This window comes from Ranitomeya imitator, chromosome 2, assembly GCF_032444005.1.
Source record: "Ranitomeya imitator isolate aRanImi1 chromosome 2, aRanImi1.pri, whole genome shotgun sequence".
Classification (NCBI taxonomy): Eukaryota; Metazoa; Chordata; class Amphibia; order Anura; family Dendrobatidae; genus Ranitomeya; species Ranitomeya imitator.
This window is the reverse complement of record NC_091283.1, coordinates 24,137,913-24,157,985: the sequence shown is the minus strand read 5'-3', so window position 1 is coordinate 24,157,985 and position 20,073 is coordinate 24,137,913. Positions and strand designations below refer to the sequence as shown.

The 20,073-nt window shown below is 50.7% G+C and overlaps 1 protein-coding gene across 3 annotated transcripts; it reads right to left on the bottom strand.

The window, feature by feature from the left end:
• Nucleotides 1–804: 804 nt before the first annotated feature.
• Nucleotides 805–19,758, bottom strand: PPP1R13L (protein phosphatase 1 regulatory subunit 13 like). Of its 3 annotated transcripts, none has more exons than XM_069746175.1 (12): nt 19,623–19,758; nt 10,117–10,208; nt 7,209–7,330; nt 6,569–7,079; nt 6,282–6,377; nt 6,113–6,198; nt 4,728–5,591; nt 4,509–4,646; nt 1,899–2,032; nt 1,647–1,813; nt 1,367–1,563; nt 805–1,075 (listed from the first exon to the last, which is right to left on the bottom strand). In XM_069746175.1, exons 2-12 carry the CDS (start codon nt 10,169–10,171, stop codon nt 1,037–1,039), a joined length of 2,409 nt encoding a protein of 802 aa, XP_069602276.1. In that variant the 5' UTR covers nt 10,172–10,208; nt 19,623–19,758; the 3' UTR covers nt 805–1,036. The 3 variants fall into 3 exon arrangements, with proteins under 3 accessions (XP_069602276.1, XP_069602275.1, XP_069602277.1); XM_069746174.1 differs by lacking the exon at nt 19,623–19,758 and adding an exon at nt 14,396–14,649; XM_069746176.1 differs by lacking the exon at nt 19,623–19,758 and having other exon boundaries at nt 7,195–7,330.
• Nucleotides 19,759–20,073: the final 315 nt, after the last annotated feature.

The window sequence follows — 20,073 nt, the reverse complement described above, 5'->3', positions numbered from 1 at the left end:
AAACGTTTTTGGTAATATCTAATCTGTATCTTCTTTCAGTTTCATTCCATTGCTTCTCATGTTTCCATGTGCAAATGAGAATAATGATGATCCCTCTACACTGTGACAGCCCTTCAGATATTTGTAGACAGCTATTAAGTCTCGCTCTCGGTCTTTTTTGCAACCTAAATATTCCCAGATCCAGTAACTGTTCCTCGTAGGACATACTTTGCAGTCCGCTCACCATTCTGGTAGCTCTTTTCTCTGAATTTGCTCCAGTTTTTCAGGGTCACTTTTTAAAATGTGGAGCCCAGAACTGGACACATTATTCCAGATGAGGCCAGAACAAGGAGTAGAGGGAAAAATAACTTCACATGATCTAGACTATGCTTCTCTTAATACATCCTAGAACTGTGTTTGCCCATTTTGCTGCTGCATCACACTGTTGGCTCATGGGCAGTCTGTGATCTATTAGTATACCCAAGTCTTTTTCACATGTACTGTTGCTTAGTTCTATTCCTCCCATTGTGTAGATGTAATTTTCATTTTTCTTGCCCAGATGTAGAATCCTGCATTTATCCATTAAATACCATTCTATTAGTTGCTGCCCATTGTTCGAGCTTCTCTAGATCAATCTGAATTCTTTATTTTCTAGTGTTAGCGATCCCTCCTAGCTTTGCATCATCTGCAAATTTGATTAGTTTATCTCCAGTTCACTTATCTAGATCATTTATAAAAATGTACATGGGTGGAGAGGTTTAATTATATATACTGCGCCCATCCTGAGGTGATGCCGAGGTGAATCAAGAGGCCGGACTTCTCAAATGCAGTGATTTGGGTCTTTATTTCAGTCATGTGGAAAAAAAAAAAAAATCACACATTTACAAGTGATAACCAAAACTTGACTGGAACCATAGAAACAATCACTGCTTGTCATTTTATTAGAAAAAGGACATTTTGTAAAAACTCTAAAGGAGGAACGGGGGAAAAAAAAAGTGACAAATCAGACACAACACACAGCCGCCTGTACACACAAACACACACATCTGCTGACGTCTCACAGAGGACTGCGCTGCGGGCGAAGCCTCGGGTACATCTGCAACACAAAAGTGAAGAGAACAGTGAATGTGACAGTCGAAAGCGCCACCCGGTGGAATAGAGTTATATTACATCATAAAATGAGTGATCATAAGATACCACATGGAGGAAGGGATCCTCAATCTATAGTTTGAAGGAGGGGGGGTGCAAACCAGAATGTTTCCGTTCATTAACAGGATATTTAATATGAAATATTCTATTTGGAAGTAGTAGATCTTCCAGAATGTCACAGCTTTATATACACGATGACTCTGCGCTAGTTGCAATGCATCATTACTTCGGTGCTTACCCCAAAATAGTTGCGGGGCACATAACCCTCTCGGCCACACAGCGCTGCCCACCACCAGGTACCGCCTTCTCCGTCTTTTCTGAGAACGGTGACCGTGTCGCCCTCACGTACGGACAACTCATCGGCGAACTCTGCAGTGTAATCCCACAAGGCATAGACGACTCCACTCTGTGTCTCTCCCATACACTGCTCCACCTCTGCGAGGAAGAAGAGGAAAATCCATGTGGATGAAGATCCATAGGGACGGGTGAGGAGCAGAGGATCTGTGCAGGAGCCTTACCTGTCAGGTAGGTGAGACATTCTTTGTAGCCTTCCCTGTAGGGATCACATTTATCCACAGCTAAACTACCATCACTCTGAGTTGTAGCAAAGATGGCGGCTCCATGTCGCACCAGAATATAACAGATCTGAAGGTCGTTGCAGGAAGCGGCGCAGTGAAGAGGAGTCCTGAGGAGAACAAATTCATCTGCATCATTTCACCTGTGCATTGTAAATGACCTATCACCTCAGGTTTGTTATTCCCCCATCTTACCATCCATGGCTGTCAGCGGCATTGACATTGGCACCGTGGTTAAGGAGCAGGTTAACAATATGGAAATTGGCCCCACAGATGGCGTTGTGAAGAGCAGTGATGCCCTCCTCATTCGGCTGACTCGGATCTTTGACCTAAAAGAGGAGTAAATGGAAAAAAAACGGTAAAAAGAAAAACGGAATCTGTACAAGAATTCCAACTAGAAGGGCCACGGACACCAAATATAATCAAAATGGGATGTTGCAACCCAACAAAGGTGGAAAATACATATAAACGGATCTAAAGCCAGGAGCTGATGATGATGGACGTCGTCAATGCATATGGTAGGGTCTACTTCTAAGACTATAGTAAGGTCTCTAGGTACTGACATGCCATTGGTGTAACCACACAGGGGCTCAAGAAATTTGGGGGCCCATTTCAACCACCAAAGCTGGTGAAATTGTGCATTATGATGAGCTATGGACCTGCAAAGGGGCAATTTTGTCTGTCCGCCAGTGCTCTAATGGATATGTATGGCAAAGTCTCTAATGTATATGAACAGCTTCCGAAAATAAAGTTGCCATAGTATATGGATTAATCTGGTTCTGTAGACTATGCTCAAATCTGCAATGTATATAGATTAATTGGCTCTAAAAGATGATGGTGAAGTCTCCAATGTGTATGCTTAGAATTTTCTCTAGGACATTGTAACAAGGCCTCCAATCTACAAGGAAGGTTCTGGTCCTGAAGATAATGATAAAGTCCGCAATGTCTATGGGCAGAACGGCTTTAGAAGATAATGGTGGACTCTCCAATTAATCAATGTATATGGTGGTATCAGATTATGGGTAGGACAGCGATGTTTCCAATGTACATGGACGTCTCTGCTCAGGAAATTGAAGTCTCCTATTAATTTACCTAGCTGATATGTTGCTGGAAGTGTACGACTAAATATAGAGATGTTGAGGATAATCAAGTTAACACTCATCAATGTCTACAGAGATCTCGATCACAAATGCTTCTATATACAGTACAGACCAAAAGTTTGGACACACCTTCTCATTTAAAGATTTTTCTGTATTTTCATGACTATGAAAATTGTACATTCACACTGAAGGCATCAAAACTATGAATTAACACATGTGGAATTATATACTTAACAAAAAAGTGTGAAACAACTGAAATTATGTCTTATATTCTAGGTGCTTTAAAGTAGCCACCTTTTGCTTTGATTACGGCTTTGCACACTCTTGGCATTCTCTTGATGAGCTTCAAGAGGTAGTCACCGTGAATGGTCTTCACTTCACAGGTGTGCCCTGTCAGGTTTAATAAGTGGGATTTCTTGCCTTATAAATGGGGTTGGGACCATCAGTTGTGTTGTGCAGAAGTCTGGTGGATACACAGCTGACAGTCCTACTGAATAGACTGTTAGAATTTGTATTATGGCAAGAAAAAAGCAGCTAAGTAAAGAATAACGAGTGGCCATCATTACTTTAAGAAATGAAGATCAGTCAGTCTGAAAAATTGGGAAAACTTTGAAAGTGTCCCCAAGTTCAGTGGCAAAAACCATCAAGCGCTACAAAGAAACTGGCTCACATGAGGACCGCCCCAGGAAAGGAAGATCAAGAGTCACCTCTGCTTCTGAGGATAAGTTTATCCGAGTCACCAGCCTCAGAAATCGCAGGTTAACAGCAGCTCAGATTAGAGACCAGGTCAATGCCGCACAGAGTTCTAGCAGCAGACACATCTCTACAACAACTGTTAAGAGGAGACTTTGTGCAGCAGGCCTTCATGGTAAAATAGCTGCTAGGAAACCACTGCTAAGGACGGGCAACAAGCAGAAGAGACTTGTTTGGGCTAAAGAACACAAGGAATGGACATTAGACCAGTGAAAATCTGTGCTTTGGTCTGATGAGTCCTAATTTGAGATCTTTGGTTCCAACCACCGTGTCTTTGTGCGACACAGAAAAGGTGAACGGATGGACTCTACATGCCTGGTTCCCACCATGAAGCATGGAGGAGGAGGTGTGATGTGTGGGGGTGCTTTGCTGGTGACACTGTTGGGGATTTATTCAAAATTGAAGGCATACTGAACCAGCATGGCTACCACAACATCTTGCAGCGACATGCTATTCCATCCTATTGGCGTTTAGTTGGACCATCATTTATTTTACAACAGGACAATGACCCCAAACACACCTCCAGGCTGTGTAAGGGCTATTTGACCAAGAAGGAGAGTGATGGGGTGCTACGCCAGATGACCTGGCCTCCACAGTCACCAGACCTGAACCCAATCGAGATGGTTTGGGGTGAGCTGGACCGCAGAGTGAAGGCAAAAGGGCCAACAAGTGCTAAGCATCTCTGGGAACTCCTTCAAGATTGTTGGAAGACCATTCCCGGTGACTACCTCTTGAAGCTCATCAAAATACAGAAAAATCTTTAAATGAGGTGTGTCCAAACTTTTAGTCTGGTTTGTGTGTGTCAGAGACCCTGGAGACACCATCCAGTTTTATCTGCAGTCATATCTATGTCCTATCCCCAGAATTATGATCAAGATACAGATGTCGCCTATTATAAATAACCCAACCTCTTGTGTTTCTGCTGCCCTCACGTCTGGTTCATACAACCTACCTCCCTCAAAGCCTGCGTGACCACATCCAGCTCCCCAGTTAGTGCCCCATCAAGTAGCAGAATTAGCGGATCTAGCCGGGCACGTCTGGGCCGAGCCATTCGTGGAGGATTACGACCTTTCAAAGCTGAACGTATTTCCTAAAACAAAGCAAAAGTCAAATCTTTATTATCACGCTTTGCAACCAACATGGTCTTTGTTCTAATTAGACATTCTCTTACCAGGGTTTGTCCTCCGCTGACCACAACTGGAACACTGAATTCCACCTCTGGAGCTGTGGCGCCTACACGGGACTCTGAGGATTCCAGAATGATGCAGACAGGGTCCTCAGGAATAACTGTAGGCTTGTAGGTGGTGCCTTCAGGCTTTTCTTCATTCCTAGGCTCCTCAGGAATAGTCTTCATTCTGGAAATAATCTCTGCCTCTGTAACTTGTTCTTCAAAGGAGGGAGCAGCTCGGTTTCCAGATCCTTGAAGTTTTTCATCAGTTTTTGTCTGTTCTGGAACAGAAGAGGATTTAGGAGATGCCTTTCCAAAGAGTCGTCCCATGATTTGCCGGTACTGCCGTCGGTCCGAAGGAAGAGGGGGGGCCTGTGCAGTGTGCTCCTGAGACCCTCGTCTTCTTAGTGGTCTCGGAATATCTTCCAGGACCCTCTGTACCTCTGCTAGTGATGGGGGCAGTTGCGGCTGAAGGCGAGTGGGGCTTAAAGGCCGGGGGACCTCTTCATTTGCAGGTGGTGTCACAACTGTTGCCACAGGAATGGGAAGGTCTGGTACCACAGGAATGGACACTGGTGCTACAGGTGGCATATTCATTGGAGTAGATGAATACATCTGAGGAGGAGCCTGGTGCTCCCAGAATGCATTCTGTAGACGGAAGATCATTGAGAGGGGCAGAGGTCTGTGCGGCTGACCCCGACCTCCAGGTGGAGGGACAGGAATGCGGGAAATAGGCTGCTGAGAGGGAAGAGATCTGGGCAAGGTTCCTGCTCCAGACTTCCAACCAGGATCAGGCCCCTGAGAAATGCGGTCTGTAGAGGAGAACTTGTAGCCCCGAGGGAGTGTAGAGGAGACAGATACATCGCCCTGAGGGGAGAGAAAATGTAATCAGTTGTTACACCAAATGACTCATCACCTACATGGGACCCTGATTTGAGCACCTCAGTTAGGCACGTCCCACCCGTGCATCATCACTCTTGTATGACCCTTATCCTGCATCACTGTGAATGAAACATGAAGATATTGAAAGAGGATTCCCCCACTCCCTGACTTTGCACAAAGCTATTTTTGTATAACCTGAACATAGTGGCCTCTGTCTGTAGAACATTCTGTGTCACGCAGGCCTGGGGGCGCAGAACACAATGACTCACAACTGTCTACTGACTGGTTACCAGAATAGTGACAGCCCGGCCTGAGGCTGATCTGCTTACCAGATCCCATCACATGTGAGGACGGCTTGGGCCGAGGGATCATCTTACACCAGAGATTCACGTGTGAATTACCTGTTACTCAACGTGAATAATCGCACACCCAATGCACAATGTATGCAAAACGTCCTGCACCCACCCTACCGGGTCATTGTTGTCCTGTCCCGTTTCTTCACCCACCTTGCTCTTTACCGGGGTCGGGTCTAGGCTGGTTTCCCTCCAGGCCTTCACTACAGGAACTCCACCTAAAGACACTCGATCAGGCCCTGTAGAGATCAAATAATTAAAAATGTGAAAGGGAAAATACGTCCTACTGGAGTCGGAGCCACGTTCATGAAGTCTCACTCACTATCTTGCATGGTCTTCTTGTCGTACACTGTGTCGAGGTCAGACTCATTCCAGCTACGTTGGTGAGGAGGGCGCCGGCGCAGAGAGCTGACGTCATCTGCAGAGGAAACCGTGCAAACTTAGACACCCAACACAAAGACGTCCTAAACCTACTGATCACCACGATAGCTAAAACGCTGGCAGGAGCTCTGTCAGAGCAGGACATCCTGTAAATGACTACTATTCCCATCTGACTGTAGTTATGGAGGAAAAGGCGAATCATGTTGTCACCATAAATATTACAGTCACCTGAGAAGCGAGGCTGGGAGAATCCTAAAGGGATCTCGTAGGCTGGAGGGGGTCTCTGTGGTGGAGCCCATTCAGTGTACATGCCCATGGGTGGTCCATCAGGAATAGGCGACACTGACTTAGGCACGTAGCCATAATCATAGGAGCCAGAAGACAGACGAGAGGTGGTGGACGATGTTGGGCGATCATAGTACTGGAGACGAGGAGATGAAGGTCGACCCCAGGATGGTCGGGATGGGACAGTCATAAAGGGGTCTCCACTATCAGAAGGCAAAGACCTGCGTGTAAGGTTTGGGGAGGAGCTGAAGGACATGGAGGGCACAGTGGATGTGGAGTTCATGGTCAAAGATGGAGGCATCGGGGATGTCAGGGAAGACTCTTGTCTGAGTCTGTTCGAATGCAGAGGAGATGTCAGACTGACTGATGTTGGGCTCTGTGATGACACGGACCGGCGGGTGAGGGACGGAGACAAGGTTGGATTTGCATTCTGATAACTGGAAACTTCTGTGACCTACAGGGAGACAAGACAAGGGTTAGACTTGAGTGCTGTCACATTTCCAGTCGATTCATCAGACAGACCAGATCCGAGGGACAATGTGACTGCAGCCTTAAAGTCACAGACTGACCCTATTAGTCGTACCTCCACCTTGCTGGGGATAATGGACGACTTCCCCTTCTCCAGTTCCCATCTCAGTTCATCCAGTTTAGCTGTGGCTGAATCCAGTTCCATCTGTTTCATATTCAGCTCATGAGCCGCCAAAGCTGCAGAGAAAAAAAAAAGAACAAAATCATCATCAATGGCGAAGGGGAAATCATCTACTAAGGTCCCTCCTCAATAAGCACAGCTCCATCAACCCAAACAAGCCAGAAACCTGAGCCAGCCAAGACATTTCATCCTACGGGCTATGGGCAGAGTCCCGGCACTAAGCGGCCAAAGCCTCATCTGGTAGTAATTGTGGAAAGAGGAGCCTCTGCCGCCCGGGGAAGGCGCTGAACCTCCTACCCACAATGCACTTCACTGGCTCCCTCTCAAGGTCCTGTACTGCGCATCGTCTCCCAGTGCTGAGGGTCCTGCGCATCTGTATGTGCCCACATGACAACACTTCCTGTCCTCATCAGATGGTAGAGGAGGTAAGCCTCTCCCCTCCCCCACAGCACAACCTGCTACCAGCATCTCATCGACTATCAAATCAAAGGAGATAATTAAGAATTTAAATTTGGGGAGACTCCTCTGCCATCTCTGCCCAGATGTACGTGGGGAGGACGGGAGGGATCTGCTCAGTATCTGTGTTGCCCAATGTTCCAGTCCCATCCCTGTACAAATACTCCACCCTGCAATCATCTGTATTTATTATATCGCTGCCGATGACAAACACTATATACAGCATAAAAGGAGCCCGGACCCCCGGGTCAGGGGCTTATAGATCACCACACAACATATACCAGGCCTTATACAGCTCCATATACACTATGTGCGTCTCTATATACCGTAGCAACCACCTGGTCCATAAACGGCACCTCATACACAACATGTGTAAGACCATATATATATATATATATATATATATACCATGCATATATATTATTTATAGCATCCTATCCATAAGGCCTTATATACTATACTAAAGCACAAATCATGTACACAACTGTATACATTGCTCTGTAAGCCTGCGCCGGGTCCTACAGGGCAGCCCTCTATAGACAGCCCATGCCGGGTCCTACAGGGCAGCCCTCTATAGACAGCCCGTGCCGGGTCCTACAGAGCAGTCCTCTATAGACAGCCCGCTCGGGGTCCTATAGAGCAGCCCTCTATAGACAGCCCGCTCGGGGTCCTACAGAACAGCCCTCTATAGACAGCCTGCTTGGGGTCCTACAGAGCAGCCCTCTATAGACAGCCCGCTCGGGGTCCTACAGAACAGCCCTCTATAGACAGCCCGTGCCGGGTCCTACAGAGCAGCCCTCTATAGACAGCCCGTGCCGAGTCCTACAGAGCAGCTCTCTATAGACAGCCCGCTCGGGGTCCTACAGAGCAGCCCTCTATAGACAGCCCGTTCCGGGTCCTACAGAGCAGCCCTCTATAGACAGCCCGCGCCGAGTCCTACAGAGCAGCTCTCTATAGACAGCCCGCTCGGGGTCCTACAGAGCAGCCCTCTATAGACAGCCCGTGCCGAGTCCTACAGAGCAGCTCTCTATAGACAGCCCGCTCGGGGTCCTACAGAGCAGCCCTCTATAGACAGCCCGTGCCGAGTCCTACAGAGCAGCCCTCTATAGACAGCCCGTTCCGGGTCCTACAGAGCAGCCCTCTATAGACAGCCCGCTTGGGGTCCTACAGAGCAGCCCTCTATAGACAGCCCGTGCCGAGTCCTACAGAGCAGCCCTCTATAGACAGCCCGCTCGGGGTCCTACAGAGCAGCCCTCTATAGACAGCCCGCTCGGGGTCCTACAGAGCAGCCCTCTATAGACAGCCCGCTCGGGGTCCTACAGAGCAGCCCTCTATAGACAGCCCGCTCGGGGTCCTACAGAGCAGCCCTCTATAGACAGCCCGCTCGGGGTCCTACAGAGCAGCCCTCTATAGACAGCCCGCTCGGGGTCCTACAGAGCAGCCCTCTACAGACAGCCCGCTCGGGGTCCTACAGAGCAGCCCTCTACAGACAGCCCGTGCCGGGTCCTACAGAGCAGCCCTCTATAGACAGCCCGCTCGGGGTCCTACAGAGCAGCCCTCTATAGACAGCCCGCTCGGGGTCCTACAGAGCAGCCCTCTATAGACAGCCCGCTCGGGGTCCTACAGAGCAGCCCTCTATAGACAGCCCGCTCGGGGTCCTACAGAGCAGCCCTCTATAGACAGCCCGTGCCGGGTCCTACAGAGCAGCCCTCTATAGACAACCCGTGCCGGGTCCTACAGAGCAGCCCTCTATAGACAGCCCGCGCCGGGTCCTACAGAGCAGCCCTCTATAGACAGCCCGCGCCGGATCCTACAGAGCAGCCCTCTATAGACAGCCCGCGCCGGGTCCTACAGAGCAGCCCTCTATAGACAGCCCGCTCGGGGTCCTACAGAACAGCCCTCTATACACAGCCCGCGCCGGGTCCTACAGAGCAGCCCTCTACAGACAGCCCGCGCCGGATCCTACAGAGCAGCGCTCTATAGACAGCCCGTGCCGGATCCTACAGAGCAGCGCTCTATAGACAGCCCGTGCCGGATCCTACAGAGCAGCGCTCTATAGACAGCCCGTGCCGGGTCCTACAGAGCAGCGCTCTATAGACAGCCCGTGCCGGGTCCTACAGAGCAGCCCTCTATAGACAGCCCGCGCCAGGTCCTACAGAGCAGCCCTCTATAGACAGCCCGTGCCGAGTCCTACAGAGCAGCCCTCTATAGACAGCCCGCGCCGGGTCCTACAGAGCAGCCCTCTATAGACAGCCCGTGCCGAGTCCTACAGAGCAGCCCTCTATAGACAGCCCACTCGGGGTCCTACAGAGCAGCCCTCTACAGAGCAGCCCTCTATATACTCTGCACATCTCGGCTCTGTATTTACTTGGAGGTCATTACTTACACTTGAAGTCCAGGTCCAGGAGGGAGTGCGCAGATTTGACGTGGTCGCCCGCCATCTTAGAGACCCTGTCCCTCCAGCCGAGCAGCTTCGTCCTAGGAAGAAGAACTTCCATTAGAGAAGAGGGGAAAGTGGAGATACAAGCAGAGGCGGGTGCATGGGCCAAAGCCGAGGAGATAGTGTCTGAGCAGGAGGAGGGAGGCGTAAGGAAACATATCAGGTGCCAGTGACTCAGGCTCGGGGCGGGGAGACCGACGCCAGGAATGTGACAGATTCATGTGAATCTGGCCGGGACAGTATGGAGGTGGATTCTTACCCCAGGGGCAAAAGGGAGTGGTGGTAAACACACAAACAGCACACAAAAACATAATTCCGAAAGACTGCAGATCAAAGAAGAGATTGGAGACATGATACACTGACCCCAGGAGCTCACAATCAAATCTCCACATCTCAACCCGGACAATGTATCACTCCTTTCATTACTGACCCCAAGAGCTCACAGCCCACGCAATAACTCCCATCATCCCATAACCCAGGAGCCCATGTAATGAATAACTCCCATCATCCTGCGGTCAGCACGGTGGCGCAGTGGTTAGCACAGCAGTCTTGCAGCGCTGGAGTCCTGGGTTCAAACCCCACAACATCTGCAAAGAGTTTGTATGTTCTCCCCGTGTTTGCGTGGGTTTTCTCCGGTTTCCTCCCACATTCCAAAGACATACTGACAGGGAATTTAGATTGTGAGCCCCAACGGGGACAGCGATGATAATGTGTGCAACCTGTAAAGCGTTGCGGAATATGTTAGCGTTATATAAAAATAAAGATTATTATCCTGGAACCCAGGAGCTCACAGCCCACGTAACAAATAACTCCCATCATCCCATAACCCAGGAGCTCACAGCCCACGTAACAAATAACTCCCATCATCCCGGAACCCAGGAGCTCACTGCCCACGCAATGAATAACTCCCATCATCCTGGAACCCAGGAGTTCACAGCCCATGTAACGAATAACTCCCATCATCTCGGAAGTCACAGACCATGTAACTAATATCATCCCATAACCCAGGATCTCACAGCCCATGTAACAAATAACTCCCATCATCCCGGAACCCAGGAGCTCACTGCCCACGCAATGAATAACTCCCATCATCCTGGAACCCAGGAGTTCACAGCCCATGTAACGAATAACTCCCATCATCCCGGAAGTCACAGACCATGTAACTAATATCATCCCATAACCCAGGAGCTCACAGCCCATGTAACGAATAACTCCCATCATCCCGGAAGTCACAGACCATGTAACTAATATCATCCCATAACCCAGGAGCTCACAGCCCATGTAACGAATAACTCCCATCATCCCGGAAGTCACAGACCATGTAACTAATATCATCCCATAACCCAGGAGCTCACAGCCCATGTAACGAATAACTCCCATCATCCCGGAAGTCACAGACCATGTAACTAATATCATCCCATAACCCAGGAGCTCACAGCCCATGTAACGAATAACTCCCATCATCCCGGAAGTCACAGACCATGTAACTAATATCATCCCATAACCCAGGAGCTCACAGTCCATGTAACGAATAACTCCCATCATCCCGGAAGTCACAGACCATGTAACTAATATCATCCCATAACCCAGGAGCTCACAGCCCATGTAATGAATAACTCCCATCATCCCCCAAGACCCCACAATCTAATCTTCACATTTTACAATGAACCCAGATTAGATGAGTGGCCGACTTCACTGATATCAGTGAGCTCAGCCGGCTTTTATCTAGTGGGTTTGGGGAACTTGAGACCGAGTTGAGGGTCCTCGTCCATGGCGGACCAGTGACCACACCCTGTGGTGCACCTATAGCAGCACATTTTTTAATAAGGCAGATATTTGGGTCAGGGTTACAGTGGGCGTCTCATCTGATGTAAGAAACTGGTATCATCTTCCTCGTCGGTGCATTTCCTCGTTGGCAGCACATGAAGGTGGAGGCCACTTCCTCCTTGGCACCGTGGCCACTTGCCATACAAACGCCTAATACATGACCACCAGCGACAGGATGACCGCACCCAACAATGTCTGAGGACCAGTGAGAAGAGGCAACATTGCCAAAGATGGAAAACCACCAGTGGAGGTGACGCTACAACGGCCGCCTCCTGTAATAATACACGATATGTAATCAGGAAGATATTTGGGTCAGGGTTACACAGATGACGTCTGGTCCCCGGTAATCAGCTGGTATCTTCCTTGTCTGTGCGCTTCCTGATGGCAAACCAATATGGGGTCTTCAGCCTCAGCACAGGGGACATTGTACAAGGTCCCAACACAAGATCTTCAGTGATGGCAACCCCACAGGGACAAACTGCAGATTCTGGCTAAAGCAATATGGACTGGTCTGGCAATAAGGCCGCTAGGGTCCGCGGTACTTCTAATGGTTTCCACGTCCTCAGGACCATTAAAAATATCAGCTTCCCTCACTTTAGCGGCGTCAGCGTAAGGGGACAATTTAAGGGGGAGGCACTATTGCCAGATAAAGGCAGATGGAGAGGCAATATCTCCGTATGGAGGCAGATGGGGGGCAATATCTCCGTATGGAGGCAGATGGGGGGCAATATCTCCGTATGGAGGCAGATGGGGGGCAATATCTCCGTATGGAGGCAGATGGGGGGCAATATCTCCGTATGGAGGCAGATGGGGGGCAATATCTCCATATGGAGGCAGATGGGGGGCAATATCTCCGTATGGAGGCAGATGGAGAGGCAATATCACCGTATGGAGGCAGAAGGGGGTCAATATCGCCGCATGGAGGCAGAAGGGGGCAATATCGCCGTATGGAGGCAGAAGGGGGGCAATATCGCCGTATGGAGGCAGAAGGGGGGCAATATCTCCGTATGGAGGCAGAAGTGGGGCAATATCACCATAGGTAGGCAGCCAGGTTGGGAAGGAGGAGGGAGGGAGGGGGGGAGAACATTGCCGTATGGAGGCAGCATCGCAATATGGGGGCAGCATCGCAGTATGGGGGCACCCAGGGTCAGGCAGCATTGCCACATGGAGAAATGGGGGGGAGGGGGGGCACTATTACTCTATGGAGGCCTGATCATTGTGTCTGAACATTGTGTGTTCTGAGAAAAGTCTTGAATGATGAGTTCTGATGGTCGTCTGGGCCACATGGAGAAGAAAATGGTAAATGAATGACTACGATCAGGGAGACCATGAACTCTGAGTCACCACGATATCTACCACGGTGCTCACTGTACGGGGGTTATACTGTGGTGTTCAGTCACTCTGCGGAGCTCACGGTGTGGTGGTATTTGCCTCTGTATAGCAGTATTATTGGATTTTATCAGTAGCCGTATGGCGGTTATATCTGTACAGTGATGTTATTTGGTGACTGGTCATTTGTATCCTGTAAATGTTGCATACAGCCCGATCAGCCATAAGTCAGAAGGGCACGAACACTTCCCAAATACCCTACAGTAAATCGGCCTTTGTGCGGTCACACGTCACTGCTGATCTCCAGCTCCAGTCCGGCATTTTTCAACCCTAAAATCTCACTAAAGCCCCCGGACACCATAAGGGACGTGGGGTAACTGGGATCTAATTACCTGTATTACCCTATGGACACGATACCCCAGAGGCAGCGGTCAGGTCTATGACCAGTAGAGTCCGAGGACGTATCTGCACGACCAATACTAGACAGTCGCACCACACACTGCCACCTACCACACAAAATAGAGAAAACCACATAAGTCCCTGTCCACACACGACCGGCCCGCCGCACTGCATGTATGGCCGCTGGGGCAGGTGTACCCTCAGGAGATGCACGCTGCACAGTGGCCACAGCCTCCGTCCACCATAGGTACCCACCGCAATAGAACGGTTTTGCAGCGGCTCTCTGTATAGGACGACGCAGCCCTGACTGTACCGTTATACAGATGGCGCGCGGACGGAGGCCCAGAGAACTGCGCACCTTCATCTTCTGACAAAAGGCCTAAAAGATCTAAAAAACTGGGAAAAGCTTCTAACAGAACTTAGGTCAAGGCCTAATAACTGTGAAAAGTCCTCCACATACCATCAAAGCTGCTCACCTACTGATGAAAGAACCATCTGTCCTCCACACACCACCAAAGCTGCTCACCAGGTACTGATGATAGAACCACCTGTCCTCCACACACCACCAAAGCTGTTCACCTACTGATGATAGAACCACCTGTCCTCCACATCCCCCAACCCTTCCCTGGTGCCCCCCGTACACACGGCGCAGGGCTCTCCGTACACCCACCATATGCGGCTGCGCAGGTTCTTCCCTCTGGATAATGACGCCAAACTCCCAAACCGTGTAAGTTTCGGTCGCTGCTGTGTCTGCACCATGATGTACTGGTCTGGATGTGAAGGTGCCAAACTGGTGTGAAATATAAACTGGGGGAGGGAGGAGCCAAACAGGTTGCGACATCCACACATGTAGCAACAGAGACCGATGGATGTAGCAGAGGCAAGAGCGTAATTGTCACAATGGGTCATAGTCTGCCTGTTATCTGTGGTGTTACATGGGACTGCAGGTGACATCTACTACATTATCTGTACTGAGAGAGTTATCACTGTGTAATGTGTGGTGTTACATGGGACTGCAGGTGACATCTACTACATTATCTGTACTGAGTTATCACTGTGTAATGTGTGGTGTTACATAGGACTGCAGGGGACATCTACTACATTATCTGTACTGAGAGTTATCACTGTGTAATGTGTGGTGTTACATAGGACTGCAGGGGACATCTACTACATTATCTGTACTGAGAGTTATCACTGTGTTATGTGTGGTGTTACATGGGACTGCAGCGTGTGGAGAGCATACACCTTCACGCAGGCTCCTGACATCACTGGGGCGAGGCCACAATCTGGTTTTATACACAGAAACTGTTGCATAACAGCCAGACGCAGGCCAGATCCCAGAATTATATAATAACATCGAGAGCAGAGACTCAGATTATAGGAATCCACCCTCCTCAAAATCTCATCGATGTCCTGAACCATGTCTGGCTTGCGAAAGTATTCACTCCCTTGGCCTTTTACCCATTTTGTTACATTTCAACCTGTGTGTAAATATTTTTGTAATCCGATTTGTGTGTGATGCATCACTTGGTAAATGGAGTGAGAAAAATATAGGCATACAAATATATGGGATCTAATAACTAAAAATTAGCATGTGCATATGTATTCACCCCTTTTGAAACGAAGCTGCTAAACATTTCTGGTGCAAGCAATTCCCTTCATATGTCCCTTGCTTAGTGACAGGACGTCCCCCTGTGTGCAATCTAAGTGTCACATGTCTGTCAGTATATACACTTAACTTTTTCTGAAAGGCACAGAGGCTGCAACACCATTAACAAGAGTCACCACGAAGACCAAGGAGGTCTCCAGGCAACACCACGAAGACCAAGGAGGTCTCCAGGCAACACCACGAAGACCAAGGAGGTCTCCGGGCAACACCACAAAGACCAAGGAGGTCTCCGGGCAACACCACGAAGACCAAGGAGGTCTCCGGGCAACACCACGAAGACCAAGGAGGTCTCCGGGCAACACCACGAAGACCAAGGAGGTCTCCGGGCAACACCACGAAGACCAAGGAGGTCTCCGGGCAACACCACGAAGACCAAGGAGGTCTCCGGGCAACACCACGAAGACCAAGGAGGTCTCCGGGCAACACCACGAAGACCAAGGAGGTCTCCGGGCAACACCACGAAGACCAAGGAGGTCTCCAGGCAACACCACGAAGACCAAGGAGGTCTCCAGGCAACACCACGAAGACCAAGGAGGTCTCCAGGCAACACCACGAAGACCAAGGAGGTCTCCAGGCAACACCACGAAGACCAAGGAGGTCTCCAGGCAACACCACGAAGACCAAGGAGGTCTCCAGGCAACACCACGAAGACCAAGGAGGTCTCCAGGCAACACCACGAAGACCAAGGAGGTCTCCAGGCAACACCACGAAGACCAAGGAGGTCTCCAGGCAACACCACGAAGACCAAGGAGGTCTCCAGGCAACACCACGAAGACCAAGGAGGTCTCCAGGCAACACCACGAAGACCAAGGAGGTCTCCAGGCAACACCACGAAGACCAAGGAGGTCTCCAGGCAACACCACGAAGACCAAGGAGGTCTCCAGGCAACACCACGAAGACCAAGGAGGTCTCCAGGCAACACCACGAAGACCAAGGAGGTCTCCAGGCAACACCACGAAGACCAAGGAGGTCTCCAGGCAACACCACGAAGACCAAGGAGGTCTCCAGGCAACACCACGAAGACCAAGGAGGTCTCCAGGCAACACCACGAAGACCAAGGAGGTCTCCAAACAAGTCAGGGACAAAGTTGTTGAGAAGAACAAGTCAGGGTTGGGTTATAAACAAATCCCCCAATCTCTGATGATCCCCGAAGCACCATCAAACCCATTATCATCAACTAGAAAGAACATGGTACTACAACAAACCTGCCAAGAGAGGGCAGCCACCAAAACCCTCAGCCGGGCAAGGAGGGCATTAATCAGAGAGGCAGCACAGAGACCAAAAGGTAACCCTGAAGGAGCTGCAGAGTTCCCAAACAGAGACTGGAGTATCTGTCCATACGACCACAATAAGCCGTATACTCTATAGAGGCGGCCTTTATGGAAAAGTGGGCAGAAAGAAGCCTTTACTTACACACAAAAAATTGTAAGGCTTGTTTTGAGTTTGCCAAAAGACATGTGAGAGACTCCCCAAATGTATGGAGGAAGGTACCGTGGGCAGATGAGACCAAAATTGAACTTTTTGGCCACTAGGGTAAACACTATGTCTGGCACCAAATCAACAGAGCTTATCAGCCCAAGGACATCATCCCCACAGTGAAACATGGTGGTGGCAGCATTATGCTGCGGGGATGTTTTTTTGCAGCAGGAACAGGGAAAATGGTCCGATTTGAGGGGAAGATGGATGTTGCGATATACAGGGATGTTCTTGAGTAAAATCCATTCCAGTCTGTCAGTGATTTCAGACTGGGACAGAGGTTCACCTTCCAACAAGGCAATGACACAAAGCATACTGCTAAAACAATACTAGAGTGGTGTAAGGGGAAACCTGTAAATGATCTGGAGCGGCCGAGTCACAGCCCAGACCTTAATCCACTGGAGAATCTGTGGTCAGAAGTGAAGATCGCTGCTCACCAGAGGAAACCATCTTACCTGAAGGAACTGGAGCAGTTTTACCTTGAGGAATGGGCAAAAATCCCAGAGGCAAGATGTGGAAAGCTCATAGTGACTTATCCAAAGTGACTTGCAGCTGTAATTGCTGCAAAAGGAGGCTCTACAAAGTACTGACTTTAGGGGGGTGAATAGTTATGCACACTGAAGTTTTCAGTTATTTTGTCCTATCTGTTTGCTTCACAAACAAAAGAAAAATGTTCACAGTTGTCGACACGTTCTGTACATGAACTGATGCAAACAGTAAATAAAACAGTGAAATTCCAGGTTGTGAGGTAGCAAAACAAGGAGAATGCCAAAGACGAGGGGTTGAATACTTTCACAAGCCACTGTATAAATCTCTCCCCTACTAAAGAAAATAGACAGAGCGATCTCTCAGAGGGAAGATACAGGAAGCCCCTGAAAACACACAATATATAATGTACAGGACGCTCCCCACAGTGATCCCATTACTCACTCCCAGGGCTTCTACAGGGGCCTCAGAAAGACCAAGATGTGGGGGCGTCACCGTCTGTAAAGTAACCTCCACCACTTTCTCTAATGTTTTCCTAAATGGTTCAATTAAAGGGGTTGTCTCATCTGAACAGCAGCGCAGCACCTTCCCCGCAGGGTGCAAACCTGCAGATTAACAGTCTGGATCAGCGTCGCCCCTGTGGCCAGAACTGGAAGCAGAAGAATTGTAGGAGCAGCTGCAGCGCAGCAGAGCAGGAACCAACAGCACGATCCACAATCCAGCCAGAGCAGCGCTTACAAGTGCAAGAGAACACAGCTCCGCGCACAATGAAGGCAGAACGGCCACCTCCGCAGCAATCAGGACAGGAGCTGCAGAGCCGGGAAACATTTGGGATCTGTGGGTCAGACCCCCACACATTGGGAACTTATTCACCATCCTATGAATAGGAGATGAAGGGCAAAATAGTCAGTCTTCACCCCTATTACTGTAGAGCATTAACCCCCCCAAACAACGCTGCCCCCTCACCCCACACACGAAAACCGGCCCCTGCAGAGCATTCCTCCCACCCACCCCACACACAACAACCCTCCACAGAGGTTTCCAGAGAACCTCCGTAGAGCGTTCCTACCCCAACAAGACACCCCCCTCCCACAGAGAGTTCCCCACTCCCACAAGACACCCCCTCCCAGAGCATTCCCCCCTCCCAGAGCGCTCCCCCCTCCCACAAGACACCCCCTTCCCAGAGCGTTCCCCCTCCAACAGATCGTCCCCCCTCCCAGAGCCTTCCCCCTCCCACAAGACACCCCCGTGCAGAGCTGTCTCCCCCCCAAGACACCCCCGTGCAGAGCTGTCTCCCCCCCAAGACACCCCCGTGCAGAGCTGTCTCCCCCCCAAGACACCCCCGTGCAGAGCTGTCTCCCCCCAAAGACACCCCCGTGCAGAGCTGTCTCCCCCCCAAGACACCCCCGTGCAGAGCTGTCTCCCCCCCAAGACACCCCCGTGCAGAGCTGTCTCCCCCCCAAGACACCCCCGTGCAGAGCTGTCTCCCCCCAAAACACCCCCGTGCAGAGCTGTCTCCCCCCCAAGACACCCCCGTGCAGAGCTGTCTCCCCCCCAAGACACCCCCGTGCAGAGCTGTCTCCCCCCCAAGACACCCCCGTGCAGAGCTGTCTCCCCCCCAAGACACCCCCGTGCAGAGCTGTCTCCCCCCCAAGACACCCCCGTGCAGAGCTGTCTCCCCCCCAAGACACCCCCGTGCAGAGCTGTCTCCCCCCCAAGACACCCCCGTGCAGAGCTGTCTCCCCCCCAAGACACCCCCGTGCAGAGCTGTCTCCCCCCCAAGACACCCCCGTGCAGAGCTGTCTCCCCCCCAAGACACCCCCGTGCAGAGCTGTCTCCCCCCCAAGACATCCCCCTGCAGAGCTGTCTCCCCCCAAGACACCCCCTGCAGAGCTGTCTCCCCCCAAGACACCCCCCTGCAGAGCTGTCTCCCCCCCCAAGACTCCCCCCTCCCAGAGCGTTCCCCCTCCCACAAGACACCCCCTGCAGAGTTGTCTCCCCCCCAAGACACCCCCCTGCAGAGTTGTCTCCCCCCTCCAAGACACCCCCCTGCAGAGCTGTCTCCCCAAGACACCCCCTGCGGAGCTGTCAACCCCCAAGACACCCCCATGCAGAGCTGTCTCCCCCCAAAGACACCCCCCTCCCACAGAGCGTTCCCCCCTCCCACAAGACGCCCCCTCCCACAAGACATCCCCCTGCAGAGCTGTCTCTCCCCCTCCAAGACACCCCCTGCAGAGTATTGCCGCTCTCTGGGGGTCTCTCTCACCTGCTCTCCGGCCGCCGCCCCCTCTTTTACACTTTCGGGGAGACTTTTCTCCTCTCTCGTTAGTTGGCGAAGTCTCGGCGCAGGCCCCGCCCCCACATTCCAGGACACGCAGGTATCTCCGCAGCCACAGGTGGGGCCGGCGCAGGGAATGCCGGGACTTGTAGTCCTGATCCTGCTCCATCGCCTCAATACTGAACTGGCGAGCAACTAGCGGACTACAAATCCCAATGCGCCCCACGCTTGCAGAACGCCGCACCTCCCAGCATTCCACAGGGATCGGGCTGATTTGGCGGCGTCACGTGGTGATGCCAAGTAGTCACCGGAAATGTCCAAACACGACAAATCCCAAATGAAGGCTCTGATTTCGCCACTTGGTGAAATTAATTGAGATTTCATACTAAGAACCACTTTCCAGTAGAGGCGCAAAATTATTTACAACTCGTAGCTTTTA